The sequence below is a fragment of the Capricornis sumatraensis genome, chromosome 4 (genome assembly GCF_032405125.1).
Source record: "Capricornis sumatraensis isolate serow.1 chromosome 4, serow.2, whole genome shotgun sequence".
In the NCBI taxonomy this organism is placed as follows: domain Eukaryota; kingdom Metazoa; phylum Chordata; class Mammalia; order Artiodactyla; family Bovidae; genus Capricornis; species Capricornis sumatraensis.
The window spans coordinates 102732367-102749875 of record NC_091072.1 but is presented as its reverse complement, the minus strand read 5'-3'; the positions used below and the strand labels follow the sequence as shown (position 1 = coordinate 102749875).

The 17509-nt window shown below is 35.6% G+C and overlaps 1 protein-coding gene across 1 annotated transcript; it reads right to left on the bottom strand.

Moving 5' to 3' along the window:
* Positions 1 to 4601: 4601 nt before the first annotated feature.
* On the bottom strand, positions 4602 to 5765 carry LOC138078370 (olfactory receptor 6C70-like). The gene is made up of 2 exons (XM_068971084.1): positions 4995 to 5765; positions 4602 to 4769 (listed from the first exon to the last, which is right to left on the bottom strand). The coding sequence occupies exons 1-2, from the start codon at positions 5763 to 5765 to the stop codon at positions 4602 to 4604; spliced, it is 939 nt and encodes a 312-aa protein (XP_068827185.1).
* Between the last annotated feature and the right edge of the window lie 11744 nt (positions 5766 to 17509).

Below are 17509 nucleotides of genomic sequence, written 5' to 3'. Positions count from 1 at the left end.
TATTGGAATTATGATCAAGGGGACAATTGAAGATAATATTGCTAAATTTGATAAGTTAGAATTTGAAGCAAGTAACAGTGTGCTTGTCAAGAAAAAAATAAATAAAAAGGTAAGAAGGAAGGAATGAAGAAAGAAAGAAAACCTTCCCTGGTAATATATTCACTTTTTCGTTATTTTCATTGAAAGTAAACATTACTTCTACTGACTAAGGAACAAAAAAGACAAAAGAAAAAAAACCCGTTTTAAAAATTTGAAAAATTTTGCCTAATATTAAATGAAAACCTCAGAAATGATTCATTTTTAATTGTAAAGAGGACTTTGAAATGGCAATATTATTTTAAATTATTTCAATTGGCATAATTCTGCCTTTACCAATCCCATAAATATGTTTAAGTTATATTAAAATGTAGACAGAAGAATACTGAGTAAATTAACCAATATATTACAGGTAGCAAACATGGAGTCTGGATTTTAATTTCAAGTCATGTTTAATCTGCTACAGTACATTACCTATCAAGCAGCAATGTGGTTTTGGTGGAGAAGGGACAGGAAAAGGCATTGTAATTGAAAGATAAATGAAAGTAATTGAAAGACACTGTAATTGAAAGTATACACACCAGCTAGTAGGAGAGATCTTTACCTGCAATAATACACTCTTAAGTTATCAATATGCCTAATTACCTCTGCTAAATTTCTTTATTGATATCAAAGAAAAACTACTGTCTAAACATTTCAGAATTTATGTAATAGACTTTAAATAGCATGATCTGTCCTATTGCAGCATATTAAAGAATTTATGTTTTGGTAAGAAAGAACATAAGATAAAATTGGAGTTATCATCTCCCTGCAACTTTGAAACATAAATCATCAACATGACCTCATGAAACATACAACAGAGAGCTCTTAGGTACTAAAATTACTATGAAAAATATCTGAATAAACAAATCTGCACAAGCGACTCTAAAGTAGTCATTGAAACCAGAGTAATTATGTGACACTTAGAAATGTGCAGCTAATAAGTTAATATATGATGAATATAATTATCTATTATACATAATAGCAAAAGAGACAAATAATTTTAATTACTTAATTTAGATAATGTCCTGTAAAAGCTATATGTTAAAACAAGAACAAGTTCAGGACATCAATATGTAAAATTCAGAAAGTATAGGAGCCAAAATTTGCTCCAATTTCTTTATATGTGGAATTTTAAGTGTCACACATGCAGTGCATTCTCAGTCACGTCTAACTCTTTGCAATCCCATGGGCTCTACCGCCAAGATTCTCTGTCCATGGGATTCTCCAGGCAAGAATACAAGAGTACGTTACCATTTCTTCCTCCAGGAGATCTGCCCCAACCAGGGGTCGAATCTGCGTATCCTAAATGGTAGGCGTTTTCTTTACTGCTGAGCCATCTGGGAAGCCCATCAAAACAATGATATTAAGTAATTACTATTCAAGCTACTGAGATTTTATTGTGTTGAAAAGTAGCATCCTTTTATTTTTTAAGTATAAATTTATTTATTTTAATTGGAGGTTACTTACTTTACAATACTGTATTGCTTTTGCCATACATCAACATGAATCCACCACAGGTATACATGTGTTCCCCATTCTGAATCCCCCTCCCACTTCCTTCCCCATACCATCCCTCTGGGTCGTCTGTGGGAGAGGGTGAGGGTGGGATGATTTGGGAGAATGGCACAGAAACATGTATAATATTATACATGAAACGAGTAGCATCCTGTTAAAATGGAGGTGAAAAAAGTGAAATGGTGCAGCATTGTAGCTTGAGAGAAAGAAGACTAAGAAAGCTGAATACAGAGAAGGTCTATTTGGTTAGGATTGCTTACTAGCACTTTTTTTTTTTTTTTTTTTGGTGTAATGTTTCCCTGATTATTTGGGATGTCTGAGGCCTTTGTTGATGTCTGTACATTTGAAGAAGTGAGCACCACTTCCAAGCTTTATAGACTGGCTTTGAGAGGGAAAGCCCATCACCACCCAGCCCTCCTAGAGGTTCTGGGCTCACCATCTGGTAGACCTTGATGCTGAAGTCCAGTACCACTTATTGAAAAGAGTATTGTCGACCTAAAAAATAATGCACAACATGAGAGTTGTGAGTTGTTTCATTTGGGGCATAATGAGGGCTGTAGCCTGGGAGACAGCATTACAGATAGCACTGAGAAACTGACCTCACTGTGGACCCCAGCATCAGGGTCACACAGCTACCTCCTATGCCAGGCTGGGCCCATGGCACAAAGCTCTAGGCCTGCTCCAACATCACCAGCCCATGTGGGTCCAAGATCCAGACTTGCCCTTGTGTTCCCATTCTCCATGAATGTTCCCCACAGACTTAGGCTGAAGGTCCACCCCCATGTACCCAGGCTCCAGAAACAATACCACAGTTTAAGACCAGGCATGCTTCCAGAGACACAGGTGCCAGACCACCCTAGTGGACCCCAACACCAGGATGGTCCCCACAGGCTCCAGAGCAGGTCCATCCCTGGGCATCAGGCTCAACACAGCATCCCACCACCTCTTGCAGACTCAGGCTCATGCTCCATCCTGCACCAGATCATCCTTGGGCACCTGAGTGCCAGGATTGCCATAATGGATTCAGATGTCAGACCTGCCCCAGTGGACCCAAGCTCCAGGCACACACCTGCAGACACAGGCACCAGGTCAGCCCTGGTGGACCTAGGCAGCAGGCCTACTTTACGGAAATGGTAATTAAATGGTAATGGAATGGAAATAGTAATGGTAATGGAAATTAAAACAGAAATAAACAAATGGGACCCAGATAAACTTAGAAGATTTTGCACAGCAAAGGAAAAAGTAAGCACAAGGAAAAGAAAACCAGTAGAATGGGGGGAAATATTTGCAAGTGATGTGACCAACAAAGGATTAATTTCCAAAAATATATAAATAGCTCACACAGCTCACTATCTAAGAAACAAACAACCCAATCAGAAAATGGGCAGAAGATCTAAATAGATATTAATCCAAAGAAGACATACAGGTGGCTAAAAGGCACATGAAAAGATGTTGAAAATACTGATTACTAGAGAAATTCAAATCAAAACTACAACGAGGTACCACCTCATACTAGTCAGTATGGCCATCATCAAAAAATCTACAAACAATAAATGCTAGAGAGGGTGTGGAGAGAAGAGAACACTCCTACATTGTTGATGGAAATGTAAGTTGATGCAGTCACTGAAAAACAGTATGGAGGTTTCTAAAACAACTAAAAACAGAGCTAATGTATGAATCAGCAATCCTACTTCTGGGGACATACCCAGAGTAAAATTTGAAAAGACACATGCACCCCAAAATTCATTTCAACACTATTTATAACAGCCCTTACATGGAAGCAAACTAAACGCTCATCAGCAAATGACTGGATAAAAAAAGTGTGGTACATATACACACAATGAAATATTATTCAACCATCAAGAAAGAATGAAATAATGCCATTTGCAGCAGCATGGATGGACCTAGGGATTATCACAAGGAGTGAAGTAAGCCAGACAGAGAAAGACAAGCATCATATGACTTGGCTCAAGTGGTAAAAATCTGCCTGCAACACAGGAGACAGAGGAGATGCAGGTTTGATTTCCCAGTTCAGGAAGATGTCCTAGAGTAGGAAATGGCAACACGCTGCAGTATTCTTGCTTGAAAATTAGATGCACAGAGGAGCCTGGTGGGTACAGTCCACAGAGGCACAGAGTTGGACACAACTGAGCACACAGTCATGACACACAATTGCTTATATGCGGATTAAAAAAAAATGATACAAATTAACTTACTTACCAAACAGAAATAAACTCACAGACACAAAAAACAAACTTACATTAACCAAAGAGCAAAGGAAGGGTAAATTAGGAGTTTGTGATAATATATGCAACTGCTATAATAAAAATATATAACCAACAAGGACCTACTGTACAGCACAGGAAACTGTGTGCAATACTTTGAAATAACCTACAAGGGAAAAGAGGCTGAAAAAAAGAACATACGTAACTTAATCATTTTGCTGTACACCTGAAACTAATACAACATTATAAATCAACCATGCTTCCATTTAAAAATAGGAAATTATTCTTGTTTACTAAGCTGACAAAAATTTTAAAATTGATTCAAAAAACCTTTACAAAATAATACTCTACATTACACTTTTAAAGATTAAGTTCTCTTGGAGCATCTTAAGCATATTTAATAATTCAGCTTAAGAATTTTTAAAACTATGGCTTTTAAATGAATCATGGAACATTCATTTAAATTACTTAAGGAATACAATACACCAAAAACTTATATTCCATAATACAATCAAATCCCTCCATTCATTTTATTCTAACATGCTATTAGAGAAAATAAATTGTGCAATTTTATATTTCTAACACAGAAATACTTCATTTTGAAGAACAGAAAGTTAACTTCAGATATATAGAATGGAAAGGGTTTCTAATTTCTAAGCTCAGGTAAGCATAAGTGATATAATAAATTAAATATTAGAGATCAATTCTTGTACTAGAAACATCAAAAGTGTTTTTGTTCAATGTTTCTTTTATGTTTCATGTTGATTATTTCAATAAACAGTATTACTTGTCTGAAGCAGAAAATATCTTTCTAAATACATCTCTGAAGTCTTGTTTAACTTGCTGGTTCCTCAGAGTATAAATGAATGGGTTCAACAAAGGGGCAATTGAAGTATTTAATACAGCCACTCCTTTGCTTAAAGTGATCCTTTCATTTGCTGAGGACTTTATGTAGATGATCTTCCCTGGTGGCTATGAGGTTAAAGCGTCTGTCTCCAATGCGGGAGACCTGGGTTCCATCCCTCGGTCGGGAAGATTCCCCTGTAGAAGGAAATGGAAACCCACTCCAGTATTCTTGCCTGGAGAATCCCATGGACGGAGAAGGCTGGTAGGCTACAGTCCGCGGGGTCGCAAAGAGTCGGACACGACTGAGCGACTTCACTTTCACTTTCTTATGTAGATGAATATACAACTACCATAAATGATGGAGACAACAATCATGTGAGAAGAGCAGGTAGAAAAGGCTTTTTTCTTTTGTTGAGCTGAAGGGAATTTTAGAATTGTCTTGATGATATAAGAGTAAGAAAGAATTATCAATAGCAGTGTGACCACGAGGATTATCGCAGCTAATAAAAATGCAATCATTTCTAGTAAATGTGTGTCTGAGCAAGAAAGTTGTAGGATGGGAGAAATATCACAAATGAAATGATCAATAACATTTGATGCACAGAAGTCCAGGTAAAGATCGAAAATCAATGGAGGGAAAATGACCAGGAAGCCAGGTGCCCAAGAACTGAGTACCAGCTGATAACATATTGTGCTGCTCATGATGGATGTATAATGCAAAGGCTTGCAAATGGCAACATAGCGGTCACAGGACATAGCCGCCAGAAGGAAAAATTCTGTAACTCCCAAGAATATGTAAAAAAATAACTGAGACCTGCAACCAATATAAGAAATCGTCTTTTCTCTGTTTACAGTGATGATTAGGAATCTGGGGATGCAAGCACTTGTGAATGAAATTTCCAGGAAAGAGAAATTATGGAGGAAGAAATACATTGGGGTCTTGAGATGGGGATCCAACAGAGTGAGGGCAATGATGGTTAAGTTTCCAATCATACTCAACGAGTAATTTAGAAGCAGAAACAAAAAAATTAGGATCTGTAACTGAGAATCATCTGTCAGTCCCAGAGGGATAAACTCTGTGTGCCTTGTATGGTTCTTCATTTCTCCTCTGTGATGGAGAACAATTTCTTGCAATAAAAAGGTATAAAAATAAGAAACTACAGGAATAGATTTATCTTTAAGATATGATATATTAAAGGATACATGTGCACAAACATAACCATTTGCCTGAGTTTGAAGATATGCTCTAGAACTCTGCTGCAAATACTATTATTATCGAAGTCACCTCCATTTTGGAAATAGACCTACAAAATCTATAAGAGGTGGTTTTTTTCAGTCTTATTTACAAACTCCCATTCAATTACAACTGATTCCAATTTGTCCATTGTTAAATAAATTAAATAAATCCTTGGTTCAGATTTCAAAAATAATTCACTCATGTTTAGTTAACTTCATCAAAATAAAAGTATACCAGTGAAGTGAATTAAAACCTACAGTTAAATTCTGATACTTTAGATTTCATATTAAAGGGACATTTGATTCAATCCCAATTAGTCACCTACAGAAGCCACTTCTCTAGGAACTACTGATGAAGGCAAAGAAAGGACAAGAGAAAAACAGAACATAAGTATGTAGTACCCCAGCAAAATAAATACTAGTTGAATCTAGGAAAACTTGAAAATGAATATAAAGCAGATATAATTACATTTACAAAAAATTAACAATGCATTTAGAACTCCAACATTTTGCCACATGTAATGGAGACCAAATAATAAAAGAGAAAACACAGAAAAGATCATCACAATCTCCACCCAGTTACACATATTCAGAGTCTAACATCACTTGCCATTAAATTATCTTTTAATCAGATATTAAATCACAGTGCATATATGTTTTCATAAAAAGAAAATTTTTCAATAAAATATTTTTGTTCTCTAATTTTTTCATAAAAGCAAAAGAATTTTAGTTAAATCTGAGTACTAATTGATTATATGTTTTAGAGCCATATTTTCAACTAAAATATACCCAATGATTAACTTCATTTTCCTCTTACTCTGAAGAAATCTTTGTCAACCATTTGCGAAATAGGTAGACTATCTCCAAATAAACTTAGACTATAAGCACTAAAAAAAAGGAAAATAGACTACATTGTCGAGTATACCATGTTTTCTTCATTTTAAAATAAAATAATGTAAATTACCTTCCTTCTCAGCAAATATTTTGCCAATCAATATTTTTGCCTGTTCTGAAGCTTTTCTTCCTTTTCTTATTGAATATATAATACTTTTCCTTCTACATGATTTAGCCTGTTACTTCATGTAGGAATTCACAAACCCCACATTATTTAGATATATAATTTTATTTATTATTTATATAACTAAAAGCAAAGGAAATTTTGTTTTTCATTTCATGTATATTAGCATATTCTTCTTTTTTTAAGAATTTATTTTCTTTCACCACTACTATTTAACATAGTTCTGGAAGTTTTGGCCACAGCAATCAGAGCAGAAAAAGAAATAAAAGGAATCCAAATTGGAAAAGATAGCATATTCTTCTTCTCTTAGATTAGTACTCCAATGAATTAGCTAAAGGCTGTTGATGGAAAAGACAGCTCTTAGAGAACCATAGATGAATCTAAACCTTCCTTCCTTGATCTGGTCTTCATTTGACCCTGTTTCTTTTGCTAACATGCTGTTTCCCTAATTTCTACTTTTTTGAACTTTCTTGTAGGTTAATTGTTGGTATCAGAGTAATTTCAAAATCAAGAAGCAGATATTTGTTCTGCAACCAGTGCAGATTTGAAAATCCATACTTATCAGTGATAAAGTGTCATATATCAAAGTGTTGCACCAGAATTAGTACTCCTCAGGGAGTTAATTTTTCTGGTTTTTCAAAAATGTATTAAAACATGTGATATAAATTCTCCAAGAAAAACATCCCCCAACCTTGTAATGTTTGATTGACATCTAGAGTTGCCAAGGTTCTCTTTGTCTAGAGCAGTAGAATAATCATCATTCCCTCCACATTCCCACACAGCAGTGTCTGGTGTAAGCCATGAAGTACTGGAAATGTAAGTGTAAAAACATATCTCAAAGCTTCATGTTCTTGCATTTACAGATTCATAAATAGATGAGAAATAATCAATGCTTTATTCAAAGAGAGTTAATATCACCTTCAAATCACTGTTATTTATTTGTATGTTATTTACAAGGTAGTATTAATTATTCTTAAATATTTAAAAGAAAAATAAGACACTACTTACCGCCATTAGTAAAATATGTTGGTTAACTTTTTTTTTCTCTAGACTATGTAAATAAACATAACCATAATAGAGTCAAACATATTTATTGGAAAATAATATTAAACTCTCATGTTAATTCCAGACAGTAAAGTGTGACTATATTAGTAATGGAATTTTCTTCACTATCACATGAAACTGAATATATGTCTTGAATAATAAAGATTTCTAGCAAACTTCTCTCTGTTACCTGAAAATTTATATCCGATCAACCAATCCCACCATACCAACAGCCATAAAGATTACCACAGCTGAGGTGACTAGTTAGTTTGGTACTTGGGAAATATCTGCCAGGTTCAAATTATTTAAAAGGAGTGAGTGCTTCTTTACAAGAAACCTAAGGGGATAGTGTCTTTACGGGAAAGTAGAAAGATGAAATAACACTCAAAAAGCCACACAAAACACCATTTATCCCTTGTTTTATGATTTAATTAAAAATAAGCTTATTGCTTCAAGCATGCTGATATGAAGTATTGTGAGACTCATCACATTAAAAAATACTCATTTCAAAACAATCATGTATACTCTGCAAACCAGCAGTTTGCCAAGATAAATCCTCTTGAGATTATGTTTTTTCCAAAATGTGAATTATCACTAGGAGATCAGCATGTTGCTACCTACCACAAATACTATTATTGTTTTCTAAAAAAAAACCCTCTCTTCAATATTAAAAAATTAGAACTTCTGTATATTACTATGATTTGAGAATGGATATTTTATTCGGTGATTTGAGGATATGCACCTACATTCAAACTTCTTGAAATATTACTAATTATTATAATGTCCACCTTTTGTTGAAAATTTAGTAGGCATGAACACTGCTATTTGTTGTATTTACAATATTTAAATTAGTCATCAATAGGCAAAGTACACATATGTATGACCTTTACTTTTGTAAAAACTAATACTTAGGGAAATCATTTCACTAATTCACACTCAAGACAAAGTTTAAAAACCATGGAGACATGGTTGCAATCAGATTCATGATTCCAAAGTGTAGCTTGTTACCCATTATGCAATACTTCCAATTAAGTAAATAAGTGGTTAGCTGACAAGCAGACTATAGCTAGATATGATGATAGACAGATTGGTAGGTAGATAGATAAATAATCTAATGGCTTAAACCATACCCAGAATTTGAATGCTTAACTTTTGAGTGAATAAATGTATGATAAATGATTGACATTTTCACACCACTGTCAACTGAAAAAAAATCCACATAAGAGTTGTGAATTAAGTTTTACGTGAGGCAAAATGAGGACAATAACTCTGCAGACAGTATTTTAGATAGCTCTGAGAAACAGCTCCAGAGAGGTAGGGATGAAGGTCATCATTATATGTGATTTTAATGAAGCGTGATACCTGCAGTCAAGCACACATTTTGGGCAAGTCTTGCTGCTAGTCACAAGGAACAGATGTCACCAATAATGATTTTAGTGCTGTCTAGATACAAGGAGTTGCAAAAAAAATGGGCTCATAAAATTTTTGAAAATATCTATCTGAAGGCCTGTTCTATCAGTTTTGTTCCAGAGCACAGGGTTCCTCATTCCTGATCTTCATCCTGAATTCCTTTCATGGGTATTGAAGGTCAGCAGCTGCAGTGGCTCATGATTTAATCCTTGTAGAGGTAACTTGCAAATGCCAGTTTGTAGTTGTCATCATACATGCAAATATTTTGTCAAGAAAATGGTTTTTCCCTTTTAAACAAAACTGGTATTTTTCAACCATATCATTATTTTATGTAAAGTTTAAAGATATTGCAATAAGAAAAACACTGAAATTGAATAAAAATCAAATGAAATAACAGTATTATGCTGTGAATAAAAGAACCACAGGAGTTAAAAGCAAAGAAAGAAATAAAAATGATTTACTGTGTGACTTTTTAAAATATCATGCTCTGATCATGGACCCTCTGTGGGGCAGTCTAAAGGGTAAAAGGAATACAAACATAGCTTTAACTTCATACAGTTTGTATTTTATCATTGATAGTACTGACTGAGTAATTCTGATTTCACCTTGTCTGAATTTTAGCATTTGGTAAACTAGTAAATATACTGATGTTGAGAACTAAGAATTTCACTGAAGGGATAAAAGGAGGAGTGGGGGAGAAGCAAATACAATGAGAAAATAATTCAGTGAATTAAAATTAGAAGCAGCAGTGTAAACTAATGATTTCTTAACATGTTTTTTTTTTTTCCTAGCTTTGTATTTTCAAAGATTGACAACACTACTAGTGGGAAATTCCAAGATGACATAGAAGACTTCTTGAAGATCAAATTTGCAAAATAGTGAATGCTGGAAAAAAATCATCTTAGAAACAAAGAATCATAACACCTAAGAAAATAATTCATAGTGACACCATTACTAATATACATAATGGTATGAATAGTAATGTGCATGTGAATTTATAATGAAGAGGGGAAACTCCATAGGAGAATTATAATACCAAATTATTCACATATAAAGAATGAAAAAATTAAAAAATCAACATTTCCAAACCTCATGGCACATGAAACCCTTTACATTTGTTTTCCATGATACCACACTCACCTGCTATTTGTCCCTCCTACCTCACTATAGACTTTTTCTATATATTTTCTTTTGATACTGCCTTATTTTGTTGACTTCTGCATGTTGGATGCCGATGTTAATATAAAAAAAAATAAGTAATAAAATAATAGGAAGAAAATGTAAGCAAATATATGACAACATCAGAATCAGTAAAGCCATAATGGCAAAAGATTCAGAAACAATAAAAGAAAAGGAAGCATATTTTACCACAATTAAACCAAATTTTCAGGATACCACCAGCACCGTAAGTACTGGTTTGGCCAAAACGTTCAATTGTTTTTTTCTGTGAGTGGACTCTACTAATGTTTAGTTATCTTTAACATCATTCAAAACAATTATTTTTAGACTGTAATGTGACAGCTATTATATCAGTGTGCATTTTAAAAAGACATCAAAATTGGTGAATTTTTGTGAGGCATTTTAATACTGAAAGTGGAAGAAAAAAACAACATTTTCAGCATATTATGCTTTATTATATCAAGAAAGGTAAAAATGCAACTGAAGCACACACACAAAAAGATTTTTGCAGTGTATGAAGATTCTGTGACTGGCTGAAGGTGTCAAAAGTGGTTTGCAGAGTTTTGTGCTGGAGATTTCTCACTGGATGACATTCCACAGTCAAGTCGACCAGTGAAGTTGACAACAGTCAAATAAAGACAATAATGGAGAGTAATGAATGTTACACCAACAGGAGACAGCTGACATACTCAAAATATCCAAATCAAGCACTGAAAATCATTTGCAACAGCTTGGTTATGTTGAAGTGAAGTGAAAGTCATTCAGTCGTGTCCGACTCTTTGCAACCCCAGGGACTGTAGCCTGCCAGGCTCCACAATCCATGGGGATTCTCCAGGCAAGAATACTGGAGTGGGTTGCCATTCCTTTCTCCAGGGGATCTTCAGAACCCAGGGATCAAAGCCAGGTCTCCCGCAATGTAAGTGAATTCTTTACCATCTGAGCCACTAGGGAATTCCATACTGGTTATGTTAATCATTTTAATGTTTGGGTTGCACATAAGTTAAGCATGAAAAAACTTCTTGAGTATATTTCCACATGCAATTCTCTACTTAAAAATAATGAAAATTGAAACAAATTGTGGCAGATGATGAAAAGTGGATACTGTACAATAATATGTAATGAAACAGATTATAGAACAAGCAAAACGAACTACTACCAACCACAGCAAAGGCCCATTTTCAAAGAAGGTGATGTGTATATGATGAGATTGGAAGGGAGTCCTATTATGAGCTCCTTTTGAAAAACCAAGCTATTAATTCCAACAAGTACTGCTCCCAATTCGACCACCTAAAAGCAGCACTCAATGAAAAGCATCTGGAGGTAGTGAACAGAAAACCCATAATATTCCATCAGGGTAATGGAAGACTACATGTTTCCTTGAATACCAGGCAAAAACTGTTATAGCATGGCTGGGAAGTTCTGATTCATCTGACATATTCCCTGGATATTGCACCTTCAGATCTCAATTTATTTCAGTCTTTACACAGCCCTCTTAATGGAAAAAATTCCAATTCACTGGACGTCTGTAAAAGGCAACTTGAACAGCTCTTTGCTCAAAAGTATCAAAAGTTTTGGCAAGATAGAATTATGAAGTTACTTGAAAAATGGTGGAAAGTAGTGAAAGAAAACAGAGAATATGTTGTTCAATGAAGTTCTTAGTGAAAATGAAAAATGTGTCCTTTAATTTTGCTTAAAAACTGAAAAAACTTCTTGGCCAACATAATAGTATTAAATATTAAATAACAAATAGTGAAATAGGATTTACAACAAAAGACTTGCAAAGATTGATATCCTTGAATGTATAAAAATATCTTAGAAAAGCATAAGTTAAGTTCAGTCGCTTAGTCATGTCCGACTCTTTGAGATCCCATGAATCGCAGCACACCAGGCCTCCCTGTTCATCACCAACTCCCGGAGTCCACCCAAACCTATGTCCATCGAGTCAGTGATGCCATCCAACCATCTCATCCTCCGTCGTTCCCTTCCCCTCCTGCCCTCAATCTTTCCTAGCATCAAGGTCTTTTCAAATGAGTCAGCTCTTTGCCTCAGGTGGCCAAAGTATTGGAGTTTCAGCTTCAACATCAGTCCTTTCAATGAACACCCATGACTGATCTCCTTTTGGATGGACAGGTTGGATCGCCTTGCAGTCCAAGGGACTCTCAAGAGTCTTCGCTAACACTACAGTTCAAAAGCATCGATTCTTCGGCACTCAGCTTTCTTCACAGTCCAACTCTCACATCCATACATGACCACTGGAAAAACCATAGCCTTGACTAGATAGAACTTTGTTGACAAAGTAATGTCTCTACTTTTTAACATGTTGTCTAGGTTGATTATAACTTTCCTTCCAATGAGTAAGCGTTTTTTAATTTCATGGCTGCAATCACCATCTGCAGTGATTTTGGAGCCCCCCAAAATAAAGTCTGATACTCTTTCCACTGTTTCCCCATCTATTTGCCATGAAGTGAAGGGACCAGATGTCATGATCTTAATTTTCTGAATGTTGAGCTTTAAGCCAACTTTTTCACTCTCCTCTTTCACTTTCATCAAGAGGCTCTTTAGTTCTTCTTCACTTTCTGCCATAAGGGTGGTGTCATCTGCATATCTGAGGTTATATTTCTCCCAGCAATCTTCATTCCAGCTTGTGCCTTATATGTATCTCCCTACAAATTTCCCTGAAAAAGTACATTTAGTTACAACTCTCAAAATTGTATACCTATAATTCAAAGTCAGATCACATGAGTATACACCCTATGCCTACTGATTTCTAGGTATGACCAGCTGTATGAAATGACCATCATTTGGCTAAATTCTTTCACATGCCATAAATGTAAGACTTTGTGCTTGATGTTAAAAGTAGCTCTCAGGTGCTATTTTGCTGAGTCATCACAAGTGCTGTCTGCCCTGGATTCATCTAAAGGTAGCCTTTCATTTTTGAAAACAAAATTTTCATATAAAAATATATTTATAATTAAATAGAATTTCCATAGGTTGTATATAAATGGTAGATTACAAGTTTTTACAGATTTAGTTATGTACTTGTGGTTGAGGGGAAAAATCTCTGATGCTACTTTTACAACATAATTTATGCTGGTAATTACTAAGTCATTTGTTTTTCCTTTTCATGTTCATATTTTTATAATATCCATGAGTTGTTTAAAGAAAGTGGATAAAGGCTTGTTATGCCAATTTAATTGCCTTATACAATGTAAAAAATAATCAAACTTTTTAAAATTTGTTTTTAAATTTTATCATTTGACTTTTATTATCCTGTACCATCACAGTGTGTCTAATGCTATTGTTGCATTTTCTTGTCCTCAAAGACAATGTTCCCACTGCTACCTTGTGGAAAGTTGATTGCCAAAATTTATACTAACATTCCTTAGCGACTTTTAAATGTGGGTTTCCAAGGACTCTTTTTTTTTTTTTTGGGTTGATTCTATTGACTCATTATAGGTGGGATGGTGCCAAATACATTTTTCTGACCAACAAGTTCATCATATCAACTACTCCTAATCAATTGTTTTCCTATGTTATACCTTTAGCCCTTTAGAAAATACAGTCGTTATTTGAGCTAGCAAGAGAAGAACATATATTCTCAGTGTAAAATGGCACAGTGCCTTTCACAGATGGAGCTCTGTATGATATAGGAGGGCTCTGAACATTTTCAGGGATTTCCTAGCTGAATGTGATTCCCTGAGAAAACAGAATTCACATGTGTCCTCTAGTATATTCCTGTTCAGCATGTGTATCGTTATGAGTATCTTCAAATAAACTGTCAACAGGTGCCATGAAATAACTTAATGGTGACAGGGTAAGTATGAAAATGTTTGCTTCTACAGTCATTTACACACTATGCGTGCATGTTTTCTGGCAGAAGGTGGGAGGTGGATGGGAATGTCATGATAGATTGTTGTCTCTAAGCAAAGTGTCAGACATTTTTAATCGATATTTAAAATTTTTACTGGAGTACAGATTTACATTGTCATATTAGTTTCAAGTGTACAGCAAAGTGCATCAGTTAACTGTGCTCATTGTGTTTAGTGGTTCAGTCATGCCCAACACTTCTGAAACCCCATGGACTATAGCCTGCCAGGCTCCTCTACATGGGATTTTTCAGGCAAGAATAGTGGAGTGGGTTGCCGTTTCCTCCTGCAGGGCATCTTCCTGACCTAGGGATCAAATCCATCTCTCCCGTGTCTCCTACATTGATAGATTCTTAATCACTGAGCGGTCTGGGAAGCCCTGAGTCAGTTATACATATGCATATATCCTCTTCTTTTAGATTTCTTTCCCATATATGCCATTACAGAATATTGAATAGAGGTCCCTGTGCTATATAGTAAGTCCTTATTGGTTGTCTACTTTATATACACTACTGTGTATATATCAATTGAAATCTCCCAATTTATCTCTCCCCTTCCCTGTGTTACACTTAAATAACAAACCAATAAGGTGAATCCTAATGCTAGTATTTGATGGAAATTTCCAACAGTCATTTTTCTAGAATGATGGCCCCTAGAAATCATTAGCTGATTTGGTTTGGGAATAACACACACACACACACACACACACACACACACACACACATATCAATAGCAGAGATTTTATTTATTTTGTTAACCTTTTTCAAAATTAAAATGTTTTGTTAAATTTAAATACTTAAAGCAGGATTTTGCCAATTTGAATATGTCAGCATTTTTAAATATTTATTTATGAACAGCTGGACTCAGGGAAAAACAATATATTGATTACTAAAGATAAGATCATTTCAAGACCCAAGCAAATCTGAATCAGATATGAAAGGAACTACTGGGTGGTGAACTGCATTCATGAAAAGAAGGAAACAAGACAGGGATTCTCAGTGTGAGCTACAGTCACCATCAGATGACAATAAACTGTCAAAGAGGGTATCAGCTTTTCATCCAACTTTATCTACCCTGAGCCTCAATTAATATCCCACCCTTTGACAGGGTCTGTCAGCCACTGCACCTATAGTAGCATAAGACAGGGTTTACCGGCTTAAACTAAAGAGAAAGATCTGGCTCAAAGCATTGGAAACTAAGTTAAGACAAACACTACATGATGTCACATACATGTGGAATCCAAAAAACAGAAACAACAACACACCAAAAAAACCCCAGCTCAGAGATACAGAGGACAGATTGGTGGTTTTCAGAGGTAGGGTGGGGGCAGGGGAACAATGAGTGAAGAGGGTCAAAAGATACAACTTTCAATTATAAAGTAATAAGTCCTGAAAATGTAATTTACAGCTGGGAGACTATAGATAATTATACTGCATTACATGTTTGAAACTTACTAAGACATCAGATATTAAAAGGTCTCATCACAAGGAAAGTATTTTAGGTAACTAAGTAAAGTGGTGAATGTTGGTTAGACTTATTATGATGATTATTTTACAATGTATACAGACAATGAATTGTTTTGCTGTGCATCTGTAACTGAAATGGGGTCTTCATGCTTGCCACTCAAAAGACATTAAATAGGCCAAAAGACATTAAATGTTGGTAGAAAGAAAAGTTTGTTTTATTTTGGATACCAGTAACAGGTTGGGGGAATGATGATGCCTGTCCAAAGACGGAGGCCCTCTCACTGACCATCAGCTAGTTAGAGCTTTTATACATTGAGGGAGAAGGGCTACTGGCAGAAACAGCACAGTCAGCTCTAATAGTCATATTGATATTGCTCAACAGTGATTTGATCAGCATTATCTTGATTATTTTAAGTACAACTCATCTTCAGTTCCAAGGTTGGTTTGTTTCCATTTCCTTGAGGCTAATTCTTAGAATGCAGTGGCTTGTGTATGCCTACATGGCTGGTCATCATGTAGCTACTTCTCCACCTGGTGGGGATTCAGTATTTGTAAGACAGCTCATGGGACATGGCTCAGAATATTATCCACAGCCCCAGAGAAGGAACTAAATGTCCTTGACAATGCTTAATGACTAAACTATTATTATTTGGCCTCCTTTGCCTGTTTTCCTTTGTTTCTGCATTTTCTCACTTCTCTGATTAAACTTACTCATTGGCTATTTTTTCCACAGACAAAAGTCAGTTTGAGAACATGAGGGTGAAGGACCATATGGTCCTGCTCTGTTTCACAGTTGAAACTAATATAAAGTTAAATATTGACTATAAATTTTTAAAAATATTCCTGCGGTTCTGTGGGGGATGCTAGGGAAACAACAAACTGTTTTGAAAATTATCAATAAAAAAAAAAAAGAATCAAAAAAGCTTTGGTAGTATATGTCTCAAGACTTTTTGAAAGGAATGTTCTAAAACAATAAAGTGCATTATTCGCGGAGGATCCATCTTTCATTTAGTAAAATAAGAAAACTTGGAGCACTAAGACATTACTTGCAAGTTCAGTTCAGTTCAGTTCAATCGCTGAGTCGATTCCGACTCTTTGCAACCCCATGAATCGCAGCACGCCAGGCCTCCCTGTCCATCATCGACTCCCGGAGTTCACTCAAACTCATGCCCATCGACTCGGTGATGCCATCCAGCCATCTCATCCTCTGTCGTCCCCTTCTCCTCCTGCCCCAATCCCTCCCAGCATCAGGGTCTTTTTCAATGAGCCAACTCTTCGCATGAGGTGGCCAAAGTACTGGAGTTTCAGCTTTAGCATCAGTCTTTCCAATGAACACCCAGCACTGATCTCCTTTAGGATAGACTGTTTGGATCTTCGTGCAGTACAAGGGACTTTCAAGAGTCTTCTCCAACACCACACTTCAAAAGCATCAATTATTTGGTGCTCAGCTTTCATCACAGTCCAACTTTCACATCCATACATGACCACTGGAGAAACGATAGTCTTGGCTAGATGGACCTTTCTTGGCCAGTAATATCTCTGCTTTTGAATCTGCTATCTAGGTTGGTCATAACTTTTCTTCCAAGGAGCAAGCATCTTTTAATTTCATGGCTGCAATAACCATCT

Coding starts and splice junctions, on each gene's coding strand:
- LOC138078370 (XM_068971084.1), bottom strand. CDS start 5,765: ATGAAGAACCATACAAGGCACACAGAGTTTATCCCTCTGGGACTGACA. Junction 4,770..4,994: donor GTAGTTGTATATTCATCTAC/ATAAGAAAGTGA, acceptor AAGATCATCTAC/ATAAAGTCCTCAGCAAATGA.